Genomic DNA, 20,350 nt, shown 5'->3' on the forward strand with positions numbered 1-20,350 from the left:
TAGTTAACTATTTTTTATTTCTTTTTTTTACGTCTCTGGGGACGGCAGGGACGTTTTGTGCGTTGCTGTCGTATTGAGTCTTAACACAGAGACCAAGAAAGAGGGACAATAGCCGCAATCTATACAGTATTTGTTGCCCAGATACGAGCGAGGGCCGGGAGAATATACATACTGGCATATAGGCGGAGCGATGTCATCGTCAGAAGCGGTGAAGGCGCTTGCATCCCTGACGAAGGAAGAGCTCATGCAGCGCGTGTTAGAGCTGCAAGGGAAGAATGCGGAGTTGTACGACGAGGTAGAACAGTTGCGGCAGCGCCTCTCGCAAAACAGGATTCCGGACGTCAGCAAACCTCGTGTTTCGATTCGCCATTCGTGTGATGTCGGTTCGTGTTCGCCCAGCAGGTTCAGTACGCTGGCAAGTAGCGTGGGGGGACAATACGGGAGCTACACTGTTTCGCTCTCCGTTCTCGTAATCGAGAACGGTAACTCCATGACTGTGCCACTCTCTTCTATTCTGGACAAAAGCTACAAGCGGCCGGACATGCGCGAACCGGATACCCCTGCCGTTTCCATGTCAGCAATGCGCGATGAGTCCGACCCGCACGGGCGCTTTTCCGCAGACCACTGTGACATCATTCGTTCCCCAAGTATGGGAATTGATGGGCCTGCTGGCGGTGGTGCAGAGCTGCGTGGTGTCACGTTCGGTGCTGCTGCTGCAGCGGCTGTTTCCGCCACCTCAGGTTGTGGGGGTTGCAGACCGTCCATAATGGTTGGTTTCAGTCGGGCCGACGACCAGAGCGAGCCCCCTCCTCGCGATCCTAGTTCGTGTCGGCCGCCGATGTCCGTGCAACCGATATCTGCGAGCCTTGATGCACCTCGTCATGATATCCAGCGGTTTAGTAGTGGACGACCGCTCGGTGTGCGCGAGGGCTCCTTAGCATCAGATGGCCTGGTGTCCCACAGGACGCTACGTACCTTTAACCAACAAGTTATTGACGGCTATAGTGCACCCTCACCCATGTCTTCTCGAGGTAGTGCAGTGTTTCATTACATCGTGAGAAACTTTACGCTGAATAATGAGTGCAGGCACAACTCCGACGACGTGGAGGGTTTTGGTCGGGCACTTTGCAGTCTTTGCGAAGAGGTTAAGCGGGTGTTGAAAAGCGAACCACGCCATGGAAGCAGTTATTCTCCGTGCTATGTCTTTGGCGACATCCACGGAAACTTCATTGATCTTTTCTATTTTCTGGACAACCTAATTTCGTTTCAGGACCTTCGTTACACGCCGCATCGCTTTGTGTTCCTTGGGGATTACGTTGACCGTGGCCCCTTCAGTGTAGAAGTCGTTGCCTACCTTTTTGCCATGAAGGTATTGGCCCCGGACAAGGTACTTCTCCTTCGTGGAAACCACGAAGACAGTCTCGTAAGCGGTGATATCGCAGGTTATGGTCACACGAGCTTCCGTGCACAATGCCGTGAGTTGTTTGGATTCACATTAGGTGAGGAAGTGTGGAACTGCGTGAGCGATACCTTCGCCTATCTCCCACTCACCGCAAATATTGATGGAAAGATATTCTGTACGCACGGGGGTATTCCGCGATATAGCGGTGGTGCAGACGATCGGTTGTCACAGCTGAGCCGTGGGGATTTCCCTGTGATGCGGACCTTGTTCCAGGCGCCTGCCGATGAAACGCCTCAGCAGAGACAACTGCGGCAACTTGCAATGGACACCTGTTGGGCGGACCCTGCGGAGGATGAAACTCAACTCGACCGGTGGGGTTTCGGCGACAACCCCCGCGGCCGGGGTGTCATCCTTTTTGGTAGTAAAGCCGTTGACGACTTCTTAGGCAACCATAACTACGAATACATTTTTCGTGCTCACCAGGAGAAGTCGGATGGGCTGAAGCTCAGCAAGAACGCAAGAGTGTTCACAATCTTCAGTACCAGTGCTTACGTAGGACACGAGAATGGGGCGGGAGTAGTACTGGTGGCAGATGGGAAAATTAGGTTGATTATAAAAAATGCGGACAGTATCGAAATGGACCCGGAAACCAACGTTCCCACAGCTCACGGAAACGAGGAACTGGAAAACGGGCCGCGGTGACATAAAGCAGGTAATGCTGCCGAAAGATGGTGGATGATTTTCATGGCGTCAGACAACATCATGTGGGGAGTGAGTGACAAGGTAAGCTTACATCTTTTCACCACCCTACAACCTCATGACCTTTTCGCAGCTTTGAAATATGAGCAAGGGCGTGCGAACGAAATCGGCGTGCCTCCACAAAAATGTGCAAGCTCTGCTGGTGGGAGAACACATCAGTAGTTTGTGAACAGCATATCTACAAGTTGGTGGTAAGAAGCGCTGGTTTTACTATGTGGAGGATGGAGGGATGTTTCGTTAAAAGAAGAAGAAGGGGGATGAAGGAAGCGCGTCTGCGTCTTCCTCGCTGCATTCTCGCTCACGTGTGAACAGACCACCGCAGGAGGACACTGCGCCCGGTAGTTGTTGTCCAGTGTATGCAGTGAACTCGGGGGTTAAGATGGAGAGCGTGCGGTTCCCAACTAGAGAGCAGATATTTAACCTTTTTTGTCATCTTTTTGAGGATAACATAAATGCGCCGTGCAACCACTTTTGGTACTATTTCATATCTCTCCGACAACTATTCCCACGTCCATATTCCTCCTTCACGCAGTTACCTTCATTCTTCTGTGCCTGATTCTCTCTCTCCTTCTTTCAATGGTTTAAGTCGCTGGGCGTGTGTCATTCGTGCCGGAATTGGCCGTCCCATCTTTTGTGGAGGAGTACACCCGCTGTCCCACATCCCTCCGCATATACAAAACCTTAGATTGTTGAAGTGAGCTGCGACGAACGGGAAAGCATATGGGCATCAAACCATGAAATATGGCTCATTGCCTTTTTTCTCCACTCTTCTTCATATTACACTTGCATTCCATGTATATATATATATATTCTGCTTTACCGTAATTGCTTTTCCTCACTTTTTTCTTTGTCGTGGGCGCTAGCGCTTCGAGAGAAGCTGCATCTAATAAGTGGCTCCAACTGAAGCAGGTGGCACCTGTCGAAGGCAAAGAATTCATCAAGTGGCCCACGGTTTTTATTTTTTGAAGACACACTCGTAGGTGCGGCAGAAAAGGCGAGGCTGCGAATATTCACACATACAACCAAAGGAAGTAAGTGCGGTCAGTCGGGGTCGGTGCTACTCGCAAAATATATTGTGTTTACCGTTTAACTATTCCTCTTTTATGAGCTCGAGGATGTCACAGAAACTTCGTGGCCACTCACTTGCGCCCAAACGGCAGAAGCCCTTGGTGAATCCCGAATTACTTCTGGCCTCACCGACGGACTCGACACGAGGTGGGAGTAAACAGTTTGTTCGTGCTTTTAATGATGAGGGATGTCTTTCCACTCGTGAAGTGGGCGTGCGGTGGTTTAACTTTGCGTTGCTATCCATCTTCTACACACTTCGTTCACAACCGTGGTCATTACTAATCACGTACACAATTCTATTGTACGTTGGAATACTATTCGTGTTCTCTGCAGCGTATGTTGTGTGGGCCCGCGGGTGTGGTGCCCAAGACGGCTCAACGTGGGTGTCCGCTCTGTATTTCACCGTTGTTAGCTTTGCGGCTAACGGTGGTTATGTTGGTGAGCAGCAAGACACCATGCTCGATCCGCATCACGTGTGCTTTACCGGACGTACGGTCATTGTAACACTGCTTTCTTTTGGGAACATCATATTCGTCGGACTTGTTGCCGCACTCGTTGTTGGAAAGGCGGCGTATGGCGAGGAGTTAGGTCACCGCATAGTCTTCAGTGACTTTTGCTCGCTGGCAATGGCCCCGGGTACAAAAGATCGAGACTGCTGGGACCTCACTTTTCGCATGGCTAACAGCAGTTCGAGCAAGGCACTCGCACATGGTCAGCTGCGGCTCTTCATTGTAACATCAGAGCCAACAGACAACTCAAGGCATCAACGCAAGAGGCGTAAGAGGTCAGTGGACAGAACGGAGACACGACGGCACGCCACTAGTAGTCATCATCACATTGATGACAAGAGTAAGCGATCGGGCCAGTTATCGAAACATTTGGAACACCATATAAGCGACGGTACCGTTCAGACAGAAACCCATCCGCAAAGACGCGAGGGAGAACTTGATGATGTAACGAGAATGGATCGCGAATCGAGGGAGTGGGCGGACGCCGAGTCGCATATTGTAGAGGTGTTGGCAGAGGAACACCTGAAACGGAAACGAGGTCGTGAACACACCTCTAAACGCCAAGTACTGTCGTCGCCTGCCACGAGTTCATGTAGCAGTGATGCGGATGGCGGGGCCAGTTTTGGCGGGGCTACGGGGTCGGGGTGTTCATACGTTCCCATCAACTCACCTGAGAGTGCCCTGAAGCAAGTGTCCATTCAAGTTGAGGAATTAAGATGGACATGTTCTGGGGAGAAGCACCTCGATGGGCGGGACGGTAGACTACTGTTATGGTTCCCAGTGGACATCACGCACACGATTAACCGTTACAGCCCGCTCTACCGCTATGTAAAGCATAATATGACTAATAGTCTTTGCACGCTGAATTCTCTGCAGGTGGCATCTCCCGCGATCCCGCAGGAAGCGATATCCGAGGAAGAGAGGGGACCAGCCGCTACCGCAGCGTTTCCCTGCTCATTTCAGCTTGTGGTAACTTTTGACGCAACTGAAATGGAAAGCGGTAGACACATTTCTGCTCGGCACACATATGCCGCGGACGACATAATAAAGCACTACAGGTTTTCCAATAAGGTGGTGCGCATGTCCCCGGAAAAGAGGGAGGTACTTGTTGACTATCACTATTTTAATGAAATGCTCTCAGATGTCGTGTCGCCTTTGCACCGTACGGAGCGTGTTCGCACGCGTTAGAGGCGATCCGGGGAGAGGAGTGGCAAAAAGCGAACCTGCAAGTAGTCTACAAGGAAATCGCTTGTTGGCGCACGACGAAAGAGTAGCCGAGTCACAATGTGGGCGGGTGTACCGCGTGAACGAAGAGGTGGCAGCGTCTTATAAGAACTGTAGTTGCGGCTCTATACGTGTACACCTGTTAAGTTGGTGCCAGATATTGCATTGGCACTGGTCATTACGTGAACTTCCAAAACAGGTTTAAACGATGATGTCGGCGACCGTCCGGTTGGCCACTTTGGATAGCAAACGCCTATGTCTTGGATGAGGGTGACGGCTACCCTCGGTTTCATTACGGCGAATACATTGCGGCCGGTAATGATTCACTTAAAGTCCATCAGTAACCTTTGTTTTTCTTGTGTCAGTAGAGTCCCATATGTATCGATGTGCTTCTACGACAAAGACACGTCGCTCTCGCTCCGATCGTACTGTTTGGCGTAACCTTTTCCAGTGGGTTAATCAGGTATGCGGTACTACATGTCTTTTTTTTTTCTTTGACAGCGTCACTTTCCCCTTTTTTTTTCTGTTTTTTATTGTTCTTTACGCTGCCCAGTACCCTCAGGTGGCGTCAAACGCCCTCCGCGCACGCCAACGGTTGCAGGAGCAACAACTCACTTGGTGTTTTGAATGGCTAGTGGTTTAATTCTGCATGAGTTGAAATGATAGCTGCGGCACTTACCCTCTCTTCGCACAGTGTCGCGGGGATATGGGATGTTGGTGCACGGGGGCGTGGGCACCACACGGACGTCTCCGCTCCTTTCGTTTAACGAACTGTCGATGTAAATTCAATTTGTTCCCGGTGATATAACGTCTGTTCGTGGAATTGCACCTACCACTAGTTATATATTTTTTTCTTATGTTTTGTTATATTTCTTGAGTGGTCGGTGTGTTGCGACGTCAACTGATTGTGGCGTGCTTCCCGCAAAAGTTCACTAGGTGCCGTAAATAATACTTTTGAGGTGTGAGAGGGGGCAAACCGTGTTGTTGGTGATCTCAGTGCAATATGGAGAAGTACAGGAAGTTTGGTGATGCCGCCACCGGCATCAATCCTTTCATCTCCATGAAAACTCCAACAGCATTTTCCACCCTGTTTGCCGCAGTTCTATTTCCCGTACGCTGCGTCATTGCGGTTGTCATAATGTCGCTATTGTTTTTGGTGGATACATTCAATTACTTGTTTTACCTTTTGCCGGGCCTTTCGTCTCTGTCGCATTTGTTGTTCGGAGGGCTGCAGCGTGGGCTGCTGCGTGGCCTCCTATTCTCCCTCGGTAACGTTTCCATTGCGCGCGTGCCAACCAGCGGCTCTTTGTCACCTTCCGCTGGGGATGTGGTGGTCGCTAATCTTCAGTCTGTTTGGGACATGTGTGTTATTGAAGTGGCGGAGCAGATTCCACTCTTCGTCGCAGCCTTCTACGGTGGCAAAGCCGGATCTTCCCCGGAAAAGAGCAAAAAAGATGAAGATGGTACCCTCTTTGTGATGGAACCGTCGCCTCTGCAGCGGTGGCGGGTGTGGTGGCACATTTACAATACCGGAACCTCTACCTTTCTTTCTACAGTGGCAGACGATAGCAGTAATGCCCACAGTGGTGAGGCGCTGCCGATCGACATTACTTTGCTTCAACGTCGCTGTCACCGCCTTGGCGTACCACTGGTGCTCTTCGCAGAGGGAAGCTGTACCAATGGGAAAGGTATGCTAAATATTTCCCCAATTCGAGTGGGCGTTACACCCGCGCGCTTGCTAGTAAGTGCTCTGAGTTATGACACAGCGGCCCTCCATACTGTCGTGCGACCCCATAGCGTTCTCTCGTATCTCTTCTCTATGAGCGCTTCACTTTATGGGAGCCGCGACCCCGCGTGGTACAGTCCGCAGTTTCCTACGGCCACCGCACGCCTGGCATCCGTGGGAACCGACCCCCCGGCGGAGGCAGTGGAGGGAGTTGTGGTGGTTGAAGGCACAAAAGTGCGTCAAGTGCTTTGTGGGATCTCTCGCCCACGATGTGCGTTGAACGTTGGACTTCGTGAGAAACGTCGTTTCGTTGAGGTTTTCATGGCTCAGTAAGTGGGCATGTCCTGGTGGTAGTGGCGGAGCAACAGGATAGAGAGGAGGGGACGATGTTGAATCTTTCAAAGGTTACATAATCGGTGAACATTGAATCTGCTAAAGTGGAGCACGCAACCTCTCTTGGAAACTGTAGCTGGGATATATTCAAAGGAAACTAAAAAAAGAGTGAAGAACATATTTGATGCGCCCAACAAACTTACATTTCCCCCCCTTCCTCCGTCTCTTGCAAACCTTTCCATCTCTCTTTGCTGTTTCGTACACATTTATGTTTGGCTCGTTTCAGCAAGGACGAAGGGAGGTGTAGCTCCAACATGACGAGTGTTAAGGAAACAAAGGAGCCAAAGCCCTCTATAAATCGTGCACGAGATTTGCCATGGTGGAAGCGGCTCGTGCTCGACCCTTCCTATAGGAAACGTGTCCGGCGGATAGCAACAGAGTGCTACCGTAAGGAGATGAGCGTGGTGCGCGACTTCCCAGAGAAGTTGTTTTCAGCCGAGCGCGAATATGGAGTTCCCCTCGTTTCTTCTTCGCAGTACGTACAACTGGAGGGTGAAAGCAAGTGGGCCACCAGGCACCCATCGACTATCATGAAAACTTCCTCCTTGAAGACGCTGCGGGATTCGGCAACAACCACGGTTCTTCCCGTTTTTGGACAGGACCACGAGTCCCGCGTTGACGATGAAATAAAGAGGCTGTTTCAGCAGGAGAAAGCAGACAATCGGCTTTACGGTCTTTCATACATTTGGGACGAACAGCTCCCGCCGATGGGGTTTATTAGACAGTGGCCTCCACCGCATCAGGGTATGTGGCCCACCGGTTGTGTGCACAGACAGTTGCAAAAGGTGCAACTTCCATCAGATAGGAAGGCGCGAGAAGCTCTAGCACATAACCCCTTGTTTGTTCATATCTACCGGCAGGGTGGCGAGTTTCTTGGAGTATGGCGTCAGAGTCTTCTGTTGCTGAGGTACAAAATAATATGTTGTGCTCTCCATGAGGAGGCTCTCGGAAGTCGCAACCCTAACGGTGAAAAAAAAAGTTCCACCAGAAGGGCACATCTGATGTACGTGCCAGAGTTCACGTCTCCGCTGTTGCGCCTCCAGGGTGATACGACAGTTAGCGTAATGGAGGGAAGGGTGAATGTTGAAACTATTTCGCCACCAACTACTTGGGAGGGGCTCGCACCCTCACCGTCTAAAGTTCACGTGGATCAGGGTTACCTGAATTGGTGTGCCTTCCACAACAGCTCCCCAATGGTGCGGCAGTCGGTTCGGGACGTATACAACATGCTGCCGCACGACGAAGATGGTCGGTTGACAAAGGATGTGTTCGTTGAATTCGTGCTAGACCTACTGAATCTGTTTTTCCCCCTGAATAACTCCGCATCAAATATTGCGATCGCCGAAGAGGAGTGGGCGTTCCGCGGGACATCAGAGCTGGTGTCATTTGATACCTTCTTCGAAAAGTTCTTTAGTTTCCCATTTATATTTCTCCGAAACTTCGAGGAGGTGACGCGCGACATGTATGTAGAGGTGTGGTGTTTGATTCGCATCTGTCTGCTGGAGACAGAACACACCATCCACTCTAGTTCACGTGGCATCACAACCAATGTGACGGAGGTGCTGAAACAGAGGTTGGAACAGGACTACGAGCAAACCGCAACGCGTACGCTCCATCGAATTCCAAAACAGCGAAGTTTCACCCTTAATGGTGGCAACAGCAATGCGAATTTGGACTTTCAGATGGTGCCGAAGCCGAAGATGGCGCCCCTCCATAGCAAGGGTCGTCCCCCTCCACAACAACCGAGGGACATTCCTGCTCTGATAAGCGGGATCAACGGCTTCACGGCAGAGGATGTGATTAACCTGGGGTGTACTGACTTCCATAACACCGACAATTATAAGACGTATGCAATGAAGCGCAGGATCCTCGAGGAGTGCGAGGATGCACCGTACAAAATCCCATCGTCGCGGCAGGTGCTTTTCGCTCACAAGAAGGCTGAACGACTGCTGGCAGAGGACAGAGAAGCCAACCAACTGGAGTCACCACAGATTTTTCTGGAGGTTGAAGAAGCTAATGATTCGCTGGGTACATATGTATTGGGGTCCCCCAGTTCTTCTACTACTGGCTCCGTTAAGTCGCACAATAATCGCATGGAAAGCATGAAAAAGCGTCGAGATGCACTAGAGGAGCTTGAAAATCGGCACACAATCGAAAAGTTGTTAGCTACCTCTTACTGGTACAGAAGGCGGCGGCAACAGCGGAAAAAGGCACTTAACGACGCTCACACGCTGGTTTCTCGTTGCCATACCTCATGGGAAATGTTCCAGTACGATGTTTATGAAATACCAGAGGAGAACCCAACGGAAGTGGACGACCTGATCGCCTTTGTCCTCGACTTACCCGATGATTTCTTTGTGGTGGATACATCACTGCGTATGCGTAACACCGTTTATAGGGTTCATGAAAGTGTTCGTGAAAGCCGCTTGCCGAAGGTTCGCAAGGTTGATGAGCTTCAACTATTTGAGGAAAGGATTAAAAAGGAAGCAGAATCCCTGTGGCGCGAGCGCTTATATGGTACAGAAAAACAGTCTGTAAAGGAGGGCGATTCCGAAGCAGCACAACCTGAGGGGTCGTCAACAACTGTGGACGATGAAGTGCCCCCACGTTTGCCAGCAAAGAGTAAACGTGGTTTCACCAGCCCCAAGTGTGGAGCCTCACCGAGCTCTCCCAGGCAACGACCAGGAGAAACTGGTCGGTTGCGTCCGCTCTTAAGTGCGCTGTCAAAGTCCCCTCCACGGCTGGACACAACGGCTTTAGTTGAATCGCCGTGTCGGAACGGAGGATGCGAAACCCCGAAGCCCGATCGCGTCACGGCTCGCCGCCGTCGGGAGGAACTGGAGGAGGAAGAACGAATACTGCAGAAGAAGGAGGAGCGGGTATTGGGAATGCGGCTAAGGCTAAAAGAGAGAATGGATGCCGAGTATATGAGGCGAGTGAAGCTGAAATCCCAGCGCCGCTCCATTCCTCTTGTTATTAGAGCGGCGCAAAGAAAAAATGTAGATTAAAAGAAGTAATGTATGTATCTCCGTATGTGTGGAACAAGGAAGCTCAGACAACTCATGCGAAAGTGTACTGATGGGGAGAGAGTACACGCCGATGGGTAACTCTCGTCATTGGTGTCGCGTATCCCCTTTATTTCCCGCCGTCTGTTCGTTACTGGGCAACCCGATGCTGCCAGGACAGTTGTACAGGCGATGAAGGGGTGGGAAAAGGTTGTTATTCTGATCATTGCTGCTGAGCCTTTAACCTGAGCCTTCCTACTTGAATTATTATTAACAGAAGAGTGCCATTTTCTACATTTAGGAACATCTGCAGGTGCGGTAAGCAACCGCCGGGGTCGTTCAGTTTGACTACGTCTGTGCAGTGCTATGTGCATTGCTGGAATGTGCTTTTGGTTGTGTCACGTGTGTGTTCAAGCCGGATTTAACGGGAGCAGGGGCTTGGGGAAAAGGAAAAATGCAGTCCCCACCCGCTCGATCTTGCTGAGTGGTACTAGAGAAGATGTGGGGCTCTTGCCCAAAAGCGTTTTCCCCTCATTTCATTACGTGACAGGCTGGCACGTAGGACGTGAAGTGAAGGTTTTTGTCTTCTTAATTAGCACCATTTTTGGCTAGTTGAGAGATAGAAACTGAGCCTGAATGCCCGTAAGCCTCTGTACTCTGATCATCAACGGGCCACTACTCACAGAAAAGAAGAATTGTGTTGTATTGAATAACTTCTTCCTACTGGCGGTGCGTCCTAGACATTATGGTTTCCCCCTGTATGCTCGTGCACTTTTATGCGCCTTCAGAGTGCTTGTATTTCTTCTCACTTTATTTATTTTAATACATTTTAACTAGCCGCCACAACCACCAGCACATCGATCACGAATATGACTGCTGGTGGAGGCAACGCACTGACACCCCTTACCACAGGGTTACAAACCATTAAACTGCGCTCGCGGCTAGTCATCGGTATTCGCTTGTACGGATCCCTCGTTGCCCCGCATCCCCGTATCTCCACGCAAATAAAGTGCCGACCCTTTCTTCAGTATTTCGGCGAAACACTAAGACGCCTCCGCTGCGACGTAACACTCTTCGCTCCGTTCCCAAACTGTGACTCCGATGGAAAGTTGCTCAACGTAAAGGAGTTTCCATGCGAGTACCGTATGGTACACGACCCTACGTCTGGATCAGCGGGGAATCGAAATAACATGTACAGAGGAAGGAAACCGGGCGCCGCCGCTCGCAGCAATTTTCAAGACTACCTCAATGAAGTGGCCTCTGAGTTGAATGCCCCTCCCAAGCGCATTCTTTTTATAGATGCCGAGATAAATTATCGTTTTTCCCCCGTGCAAACATTAGTACTGGAGGCATTTGAGCCGAGACGACCACGGTTTTGTCACCCACACCAGCGGAGCGAAGCGCCAAGTGACATCACCGTGGCGGCTGAGGGTAGCAGGCGTGCGCAACGGCAAGCTGCCATGCTTGAAGCAGAGTTTGAGTGGACACAAAGACAACAGCTGCAGTCGCGGCGTTGTGCTCCCTTCTCGCCAGATCTCTATCAGGAGAAGTCAACCCCTGTAAGTGACAGTGAGGTGCGGGAAGCCGCGCTGGCCGTCAAGCGTGAAGATTACACACTTGTGGCTCTCGCCGGTATGTTGGTGGAGCTTGCTGCGACGGACGCAAGTGTTGCGGATTTCCTGCGGGTGGAGCCTTTAGTTGAAAAGCTCCGTGTACCCTTCCACGGCAACGTGAATTATCTACCGATCGAGAACTGTGATGACATGATGTTTTGGGACTGGAATGCTGTGGAAGTGCGGGAGGCGGAGTCTATGGCGACAGCGGCTGAAACTCCGGAGGTGGAAGAGCGGGAGGAGCATCAGCACATGTTCAAGTGATGTCCCCCAACAACTCCTCTGCCCTTCTGCTTTTCATCTCTTCCTCCCATGCTGCAGGTTTTTCCCTCGATAGGACGTCATGCCAATTTGTGAACACGCTTAAGGTGTCCAATTTTAGTGGTGGTAATCACACTGCTCAACTAACAACGGATATGCAACAGAAAGCTCAGAGGAAGTGGCGTGGATAAGCCGGTCTGTCACCCTGAAGTCGAACTTCAGTGTAACACCACTTCACCTTTATTTTATGACCACTTTTTTTGCTTGTGTGCACTTGCTCTCCTCACCAACTGTTATTCACATCGCATTAACATGCCACAAATGTTCATGTTCCTTGGGCGGCATCCTGACACTACCATACTAACCTTACCGGTTTTGACCGACCAACCGTCTCTCTGTTTACTCACGCGCTTATTTGTCCATATCTCCGTTTCTATTTTGCTCCGACCTTTTCCTCCATTTATTCATTTATCATTTTCAATAGAGGGCACTTTCCCCCGAGGGAAATCCTGTTTTAACTTTATCAACTGAATTATCTTAGTTTCATCAAGTGTTTTTTTTAGAACTGGAATTTGTTACAAAAGCTACGGGAGAAATAGAGAGAGGACAGTGAAACATATAAAGGGAGAGGGTAGGAAAGGAACTCCATCTTGCGGTACTGTTTTCAAGGGCTGAGGATCCGAAATGAGCACATCTTTAGTAACGCTTGCCAGTGTTTTGGCTTCGGATTGCACGCATTACGCGGGGGACCCTAATTTGCTCAAAGCTGACCGATATGCAGACCGCGTGATGAAGTTACTGCAGTCTGAGCAAGCGGATCTCCTTGCGGTGCGCGTTGCCATTCATGCACAGTTGAGGGATGCTTTCAGGGACGACAGTGTTCAGAAGATGTTGAGGCCATACCTCCGCAGCGACGAAAACATTGCCGACCTTATTGAGGATCCCAAAGCACGGGCCAAATTCTTCATGAATAAGCAGCAGGAACTACAGGCCGTTGTGATGGACAGTGCTGAGCAAGTGGCACTGAGAGACGCGCACCGCGAACTGGCAATATGGGAACGTGAAAATGCAGTGCTGCTTCGCCACCAAATGTTTATGCCTTACAAACCCTCACTCGCGCTCCTATTGGAGAGCGCTGCCACAATTGCTCTCTACCGTCAGTATGCCACTCTTGAAGAAGGACACTGCTCTAGCGACAGCAGTAGCGGGGAGGTACCGGAACAGCTCGTGAAGATGGGAGGCGTGCCACTCTTCACATTGAAATCTGAACAGAAACCGTTCGAGGTGGACGAACACACAAAGATGTATTCCCAGCAGGTGCTACAAAACAAACGTGTAGAGTACGAAGAGAAGCGGGGGTTGGTAGCGCGTCACCGTAAGGCACTGGAGGAATGCCCATCGCTTTTCCGTTTGCAGGAGTTTATCAACGTTCGCAATGAAATTATGCGAAAATTTGGTATCGACCGGCTTGTGTCCCTTCGCGCACGCAGGGATAAGGCACTGGCCGAACCATTTGAGGGTGGTGAGGATGTCAGCACGCGCGGCCTCCCTGCTGACAACGAAATCGTCAAGAGTCGCCGCGTTGCGCAGTATTCTTTGCCAAAAATTGTTCAGCAATGTCACAAGAACTACGTCACAATTGTAGGGGGCGGGCCGTCAGACACAGAAGAGGGGGGAGTTCAAGTCTCCGGTGCCATAGCAACCAAGAGTGCCGCAGGCCCGCTGAAGGACTTGGAGGTGTTCCGTTACTGGTTCCTTGCCTGCATTACGGCAGATGCGCCACAAATCGGGCCCAACAAGCTCGTGGGGAAGACCTTTCCAACACTTGAAGAATATAAGAAGATGTGGCAAGTCCAGAAGACCAGCTATGTGCCGTCTCTCAACACAACTCATAGGCAAAGCTTCGTGAAGAATGTTGCAGAACAACGTGGGCTTCCGCACATTGTCGTCCTCTCCCCGGTCACTTATTCGTACATGCAGAATAACAGTCGAGACACCGTTGTGAAGGGAGAACTTGACATGATTGTTTACGACGCTACGAATGAGAAGGTTCTTCTTATGGTTGCTGACTCTCACGATGACCGACGCCCGAGAACAGCGTTCTTAAATGCACAAGAGGAGCGCTACCGTTTTGCAGCAGTCATCCGCGCAGCGATCGTAAATGACAACGAACTTCATGACTTTCAATGTGAGGGTGTACTTGCTGAGTACTTTTTCGATCCGGATTCGGGGTCTGAAGAGAACTATTACACAATCATGGCTCCAACCAAGATCTCGCAGAAGGTAGGAACGAAAATAAACGTCCCCTTAAAGGCTCTGCAGCCCTTTACCACGTGCCCGCCGCGGTACTTTATCCTCGGCTCCAACTGGGGCGTCAGCTCGGGAAATAGCAAAAATCCCCACGCCATGTCTTTTTCCCACGCTAAGTTAAACGAAGAAGCCATCTCCCTGCAGTCGCACATCCCGGAGGGCTTCATTAAGAAGAATGTGATGCCGAAGTTACTCTCGCGCAAAGAAGGACTGGAGTTGCTCGAGAACGCCAAAAGGCAACGTATAAAGGAACAGCAGCTGCAGAAATATCAGCAGCAGCAGCAACAGCAACTCAACTCCGCGCGTCCAGCGGGAGGGGCCCAATCCACTTCGCGGCTCACTCGTTCCGTAACGAATACACCGCGCCCTACCAGTGACCTCGAAGCCGCTGCCGCAGCGGAGCTTCAGGAAGAGGAGAACGGCATCTTGCCTGAGGAGGAGGATCCGCTGGGTCCCGTCGTCCCCGAGGATGTACTGCACCCTGTTCGCGATCTTTTACTGAGCAAACGCTTCCTTCAACCAGATTTTTTGCAGCGCCGCTCAAAGGACCCGGAGGTGCACCAGTTGCCCGCAACGAAGGATGGGAAAATACGGACACCACTGACTGTATTTAACGAATTGATAAAATCCCGTTTCGGAGAAGAACCACCAAAGGCCTCACCTCAAACGTTGGCGGGACGCCGCGGTAGCACAAGCAACAGTGGGATTGCGGCACAGGGGCGAGCATCGCCGTACACCCGTGCAGCTTCACTACAAAGCGATAGACTGACTTCGAGGGCGCAACGCCGGCAATAAAGGGGAGGGGAAGTTGAGGTCAGCGACTCAGCTCATGGTTGAGTGAATGCCACTTTTTTGTATTATTTTTCAGTACCACAATCCAATGTGCAACTTAACCATTTGTTCGTGGAGGGGAAAAAGGGGGAAAAAATCACCGCTGCGGCACAAACGGGGGAAGGGGGTAGGATCTGATACGTAATGATGGTGTTCAGCGCGTTTGTTTCTGGACGCAACGTGGTAGACGAAACAACCATCAACCGATTAGGTATTTGAATTAGAGGAAACTTCTTGTTACGAAAGGGAGGAAATGTGGGGGCGGGCGGTGGGGGGATGCACAGCATTGGAAGTAACAAAGGAATACAGAGGGAAGAAAAGTAGGAAATTGCCTGGGGACAAGACGGGGAAGTAGTCGTGGGATACTCGTGTAAGGGGGGGAAAAAATCCAGATTTATTCTGTTTTCCCCCGAACAGGTGGTTAGTTTGGCGGTACCTATGTGCCTACATGAAAGAGGAGAACGAATGACAGGACCGACCTCGTATAAATACGCTCGGCTTTTCTTGTTGTGTTGTTTTGCAGTACTTCATGATAAGCATCTTATCCCTGACTTCTCTCACCTTTTCGGCACTAATTGTCAATGGAGGTACCGAGGTTGTTTTGACTCTTCTTGCCAACGCAACCAATTTCTCTACATATGAGTTCGCACCCTTCATTTTGTGCTGGTGAACCACCGCCTATGCTGATGCTACATTTTCCTTGTCTAAGTTTTTCTGTTGCTGTTGACGTTGTTATTTTCGTTTTCGTTGTTGTTCCCATATAATGGGGGGGGGGGGGCGTACTGGCAGGCGCATTGTCGTGCTTCGTTGTAGAAGACGTTTGTTATGTATCTAAAGAATGTGGATTGAAAGAGAGGACAAAAGGCAAGGAATGATGGGGGAGACTTTAAAGTGCTCATATGTACGGTTCGTGTGACAGCTAACGCCCCCGTAGTATTTTTAGTGGTCATTGTCCGACACCATGAAAAGCACTTCCAAGAGAAAAAGGGTGTTTTCCCCAAGTTGTTCTCATAGAGTAATGGTGAGAACGCTTCTCCAACATCTGTGGTTAGCGCCTACGTCCTCGGGTACATCATTACTCTGCACTGTTTCTACTTTTTTTCTCAGACCACAAATAGAATAAAACTGTACCTTATCAGAGGCAGGCTCACGTAGTAATTCAGAAGCAAAAAAAAACGCTGTTTTTCTTTTGCTAGTTTGGCTCCCTGTTCTTCAGTTCAAAGCCGCTACCTCACCATCATCACCCCGCCTCACTGACGGGGAAGCAATGTCGGCGGTTGCAACCGATCCCTCTGTGCCGACGGGAAAGTCTGAAAGTGAGGCGTTAGTGGCCCAGCGAGAATGTACGTGGAAAGTTGTCAAAGCCGGAGAGGGTTTAGAACGACAACAAACATGGGAAAAGTCTTCCACACATGAAAGTACCGGCTGTCCAACACTCCCAACTGTGCGCTCAGCATCACAAGGGGGGAAAGAGGTTGAGGATACGATGAGCTCCTCAAGACGCCTAAGGTGGGGTCACCTGAGCAATGCTTCGGTGCCGGCGTTAGAGAGTGCTGCGCCGAAGGCGGGGCTAGAGGAACAAGCGCATGCCTCGGAAGTTAAGAAACCAGCTGTTCCCTACCGTATTTCTCCAAGTGGCATTCCGGTGGAGCGTTACCGCCAAAAATTAGAGGAATGTGCTTCTCTACATCACCAGCTCCAGGAAATGGTGTCGACACACTGCGTAACGCAGGAGCAACTTTGCGGTGTTCGAGCAGAGTGCGACTGCCTCAAGAACGAAATTGTGCGGCTTCGGGACCTGCTAGCGACAACCACGAGCGAGTTAGGCATTCAGCAGCAGCATGTTGTTGAGCTCGAGCGAGAAAACTTGAAATTACGTGAGGAGTTGCGTGAAAAGCAAGTGGAGGGTATGACAAGCCAGAGAAAGATGAACTACATACTGTCAAATTCCACTGTGTCGCCCCAGGGTGGTGGGGTCGCGACATATACCCGCTATTCACCGCGCCCGTCACCGGCGACAGTGGTTTTGCCGGTCACTCCAACACTAATGGTGCAACCGGGTTTGACGGGGGCAAAAAATGTCTTAGATGCGGTAGAGCTATACGTGAGGGAGTGTTTTCGCACGAATGTTCTGCCACACGTAGAACTTATCCACAGTTTGTACGACGGTGGTCGTCTCGCAGCCGTTGATCCCCCTCTGACACATGCCCAGTTGAAAGCGCTTCAAAGGGTTCTTGCCGACGTTAAGTGGGAAGTGGAAGTTAGCGGAATACCCGTGGAAACCTACGTCAGTAGGAAACCTAGGTTGCAGGGGAGAAGCCAACGCCTGAAGGATCCAGACATGTCGTATCCTCTGTGGTTTAATAAGTTGGAGACTCTGACATTTCGTAGCGAAAGTTGGCGTACATGTCTGGGTTTGATTGTAGAGATCGTACGTTCCCTGAAATCTGCCCGGTACTTGGAGTTATTCGGCATTAGCGATGCTTCCACCATGCAGCAACTTGCTGAAACACTCATCATGGAGCAGCATGTGGAGGCGTTGTCGCTGCCAGAAGTGGAGTTGGATGATGAGGGCCTTATTACGCTCTTTACACTCATAACGCGACGTGATCACTTGGGTTCACCAAATACCAATTGGGAAACGTGCGACAACGAAAACCAGGCGTTACAGGAATCAGGCCCCGCAGCAGCTTCTGAAGCCGCTCCTAATGATGCACAGACGGAAAATAAAGAATCGGCGTCGCCGGAAGCAGGCGCTGCATTAACGCCAGTCGGTAAATCATCCCCAACTAAGACCTTGTGGTTTGGAGTGCGCTGCCTAGACCTCAGCCGATGCAAGGTAACCGACCCCACGAATGTATTCAGTTTGTTTCGTTGCCCGGTACTTGAAGTTCTCGTGCTACCTCCTAGTAACCAGTTGGGTGATGTTCACCTGCGTGGTATTCTAGAAGGGTGTCCCCACCTGCACACGATCGATATTTCGGGTAACACAGCGTTGACTACTGCATGCGTAAAGTACATTGGCCGACACGGCACCATTAAAGTGCTCCGCCTTGAGAACTGCCCCGGAATCGACCAATTGGATTTGCCCAACGTTGAGGTGCTTTTCTCCTCCCTTTCCTACGTCATAAAACTCCATGCCCCTGAGCTTCGTCGGTTGCCTGTGCCGGTTGTCCATTCTCGCGTTTTGTTTAACTTTAAGGCTCCAAGATTGCGGGAGATCACACTGAAGGGAATTGTTGTGGACCGTGGTACACTTGACTCCTTAAAGGAAACCGCGGGGGAGGATAGTGCTTGTGAGCCGAAGCTTGCCCGAAGTGTTCTCTCCTCGTGTGATAAGTCCGCGTACTCGGACGGACAGAAACAGAGCACTGCGGCAACAATGCAGCTCCTTTGTGCCGGTTTCATAGATTGCACGTTTACTGCTGAAAGTGAAGTGAGAGAGTTCACCAAGAAACAAAAAGCACTGTTGCGGTTCAGTCTTCACGGTTGCAAGGGCGTCGTAGATGCAAACCTTACACGCCTTCCTGCTACGTTAATGGACCTTGATGTAAGTGACGCTGCACGATTGACTAACAGAGGCTTAGAAATAATTGCCACCACGCTACCACAGCTCATACGACTGAACCTCAAGAACGCTGGCCCACAGATCAGTAACGAGGGAATACGACTTCTGCGCGGACTTGTCAATCTGGAAGTGCTGAATCTGCTTCGCCTACCGCAAATTCTGCCGGAGGTGGTATCTGCCGTTGCGAACGACCTTCCTTGGTTGCGCAAGTTATACCACGAGACGGCCGTAGTGGGACCACGTAGTGTGGTGGCAGCAACTTCCGCACCCGTGCATCTCGACGTGTTGAGAGAAGATGATGAAGATACGACACGAAACGCTGTCGGAGAGTGTGCGAAGGAGTTGCTACAACTGCGCAATGAAACCGCACTCGCGTTTTGGATGGATGCACAACTTCCGAAACCCACGTCACTTATCCCACCGCGTACTGCAGCAGCGGACAGCATCGATTTGAATGCGCCAAACCCGCCACTAACAGCAAACACAACATTTTACGAAGCGGCCTGTCGTAAACTTTCGAGGAGCGGCAACGGAAGTGCATTTGGCTCTCAAAGGCGGGCAATCACTCCTCGCAACGCAGACGCTGCTGCTAACCAGAATGAGGAAAGCGAGAAGGTCAACGTATTGGTGGTTAGTAGTGGAGACGACTCGCCTCTAATGGCATCAATGTCAGGCGGTGTAGAGGGTGTGAATGCAGACTGCGGTGATGTAGATGATAAATCCTTCTCTACCGCACCAGATCAACTCAGGGCAATGGAGAATGCACTGGACGAAAAGAACAGACTAGTAATAGAAAAAAAGCCCTTGGGTCCATGGGATGAGGAAGACCTTGTGGAGAAACACCGGAGGATCGCCTGAGAAGGTTTGTGGTAGAGCAGGCGTGAGCGCGGCATCGGCACTTTGGTTAGTGCTGTGGTAAGCAAGGGAAAAGGAGACATGAAAAAGTAGGTGAACAAAGGAATGAATTGTTGAAGGAAATTTTCCTGGTAACCAAGGAGGGGGGAAAAGAAGAGGAGGTGTCGAAGGTAAAAACACGTTGCATATAACCCCGAGGTAACAAACGTACCCGAGGGCAGTTTACACGTGAGCCAAGGGAACCCGTGAGTTCTGCGGAAAGGGATATTTGGACTCCAAGTAATGCCGCACTTGCATGAAATGTAAATATAATGTAACAGTGTGGATATCGTCAACAGCTAGCGACGACGTCTCAGAGTTTGCCTCATACGCTCCAAGTCACGGGGGTGGGCTCTCAAGTGCAGCGGCGAATGCCAAAACATGCCGCTGCGGTTAGCCAGGGATGGTGTTTCCCGTTCATGTGTTATCCCTTCATATTTTCATATTTCTTTACGGTTGACTCCCGAGTGCATATGTACGCTTCTGGGGGGAAGGTGAACAGGCAGGGAGGAAACCCGTGACATATATATATATATATATATATATGTACCTGTATGTATGTGTTTATGTGTATTTTTTTTTTTTGCGAGGATTTGACGGTAAGTTTGTAAATATGTAGATAATTACGTTATGATGAAAGTAAATAGACAACGAGCAAATATCTAATACGGGGGAAAGGGAGAAAATGGGAAGAAGGAATAGTGGAAGAGAGAGAGAGAGAGCAGCTCGGGCGACACTTTCTCGGTGTGAGCTATCATGTTTAGTGGAAGGGAAACAAATGAACGAA

The 20,350-nt window shown here is 50.5% G+C and overlaps 7 protein-coding genes across 7 annotated transcripts; all 7 read left to right on the forward strand.

Moving 5' to 3' along the window:
* Nucleotides 1-190: 190 nt before the first annotated feature.
* On the forward strand, nucleotides 191-2,104 carry TbgDal_XI13950 (serine/threonine protein phosphatase, putative; the record flags this gene model as incomplete). Its single annotated transcript, XM_011782238.1, has 1 exon — nucleotides 191-2,104. The coding sequence occupies one exon, from the start codon at nucleotides 191-193 to the stop codon at nucleotides 2,102-2,104; it is 1,914 nt and encodes a 637-aa protein (XP_011780540.1).
* Nucleotides 2,105-3,264: 1,160 nt separating this feature from the next.
* Nucleotides 3,265-4,926, forward strand: TbgDal_XI13960 (hypothetical protein, conserved; the record flags this gene model as incomplete). Its single annotated transcript, XM_011782239.1, has 1 exon — nucleotides 3,265-4,926. The coding sequence occupies one exon, from the start codon at nucleotides 3,265-3,267 to the stop codon at nucleotides 4,924-4,926; it is 1,662 nt and encodes a 553-aa protein (XP_011780541.1).
* Nucleotides 4,927-5,965: 1,039 nt separating this feature from the next.
* TbgDal_XI13970 (hypothetical protein, conserved) lies at nucleotides 5,966-7,021 on the forward strand (the record flags this gene model as incomplete). Its single annotated transcript, XM_011782240.1, has 1 exon — nucleotides 5,966-7,021. One exon carries the CDS (start codon nucleotides 5,966-5,968, stop codon nucleotides 7,019-7,021), a length of 1,056 nt encoding a protein of 351 aa, XP_011780542.1.
* Nucleotides 7,022-7,335: 314 nt separating this feature from the next.
* Nucleotides 7,336-10,089, forward strand: TbgDal_XI13980 (hypothetical protein, conserved; the record flags this gene model as incomplete). The annotated part of the gene is made up of 1 exon (XM_011782241.1): nucleotides 7,336-10,089. One exon carries the CDS (start codon nucleotides 7,336-7,338, stop codon nucleotides 10,087-10,089), a length of 2,754 nt encoding a protein of 917 aa, XP_011780543.1.
* An 866-nt stretch (nucleotides 10,090-10,955) lies between these two features.
* On the forward strand, nucleotides 10,956-11,963 carry TbgDal_XI13990 (hypothetical protein, conserved; the record flags this gene model as incomplete). The annotated part of the gene is made up of 1 exon (XM_011782242.1): nucleotides 10,956-11,963. One exon carries the CDS (start codon nucleotides 10,956-10,958, stop codon nucleotides 11,961-11,963), a length of 1,008 nt encoding a protein of 335 aa, XP_011780544.1.
* Nucleotides 11,964-12,644: 681 nt separating this feature from the next.
* Nucleotides 12,645-15,065, forward strand: TbgDal_XI14000 (hypothetical protein, conserved; the record flags this gene model as incomplete). The annotated part of the gene is made up of 1 exon (XM_011782243.1): nucleotides 12,645-15,065. One exon carries the CDS (start codon nucleotides 12,645-12,647, stop codon nucleotides 15,063-15,065), a length of 2,421 nt encoding a protein of 806 aa, XP_011780545.1.
* A 1,303-nt stretch (nucleotides 15,066-16,368) lies between these two features.
* TbgDal_XI14010 (leucine-rich repeat protein (LRRP), putative) lies at nucleotides 16,369-19,527 on the forward strand (the record flags this gene model as incomplete). Its single annotated transcript, XM_011782244.1, has 1 exon — nucleotides 16,369-19,527. The coding sequence occupies one exon, from the start codon at nucleotides 16,369-16,371 to the stop codon at nucleotides 19,525-19,527; it is 3,159 nt and encodes a 1,052-aa protein (XP_011780546.1).
* Nucleotides 19,528-20,350: the final 823 nt, after the last annotated feature.

This window comes from Trypanosoma brucei, chromosome 11 (genome assembly GCF_000210295.1).
Source record: "Trypanosoma brucei gambiense DAL972 chromosome 11, complete sequence".
Taxonomy (NCBI): domain Eukaryota; phylum Euglenozoa; class Kinetoplastea; order Trypanosomatida; family Trypanosomatidae; genus Trypanosoma; species Trypanosoma brucei.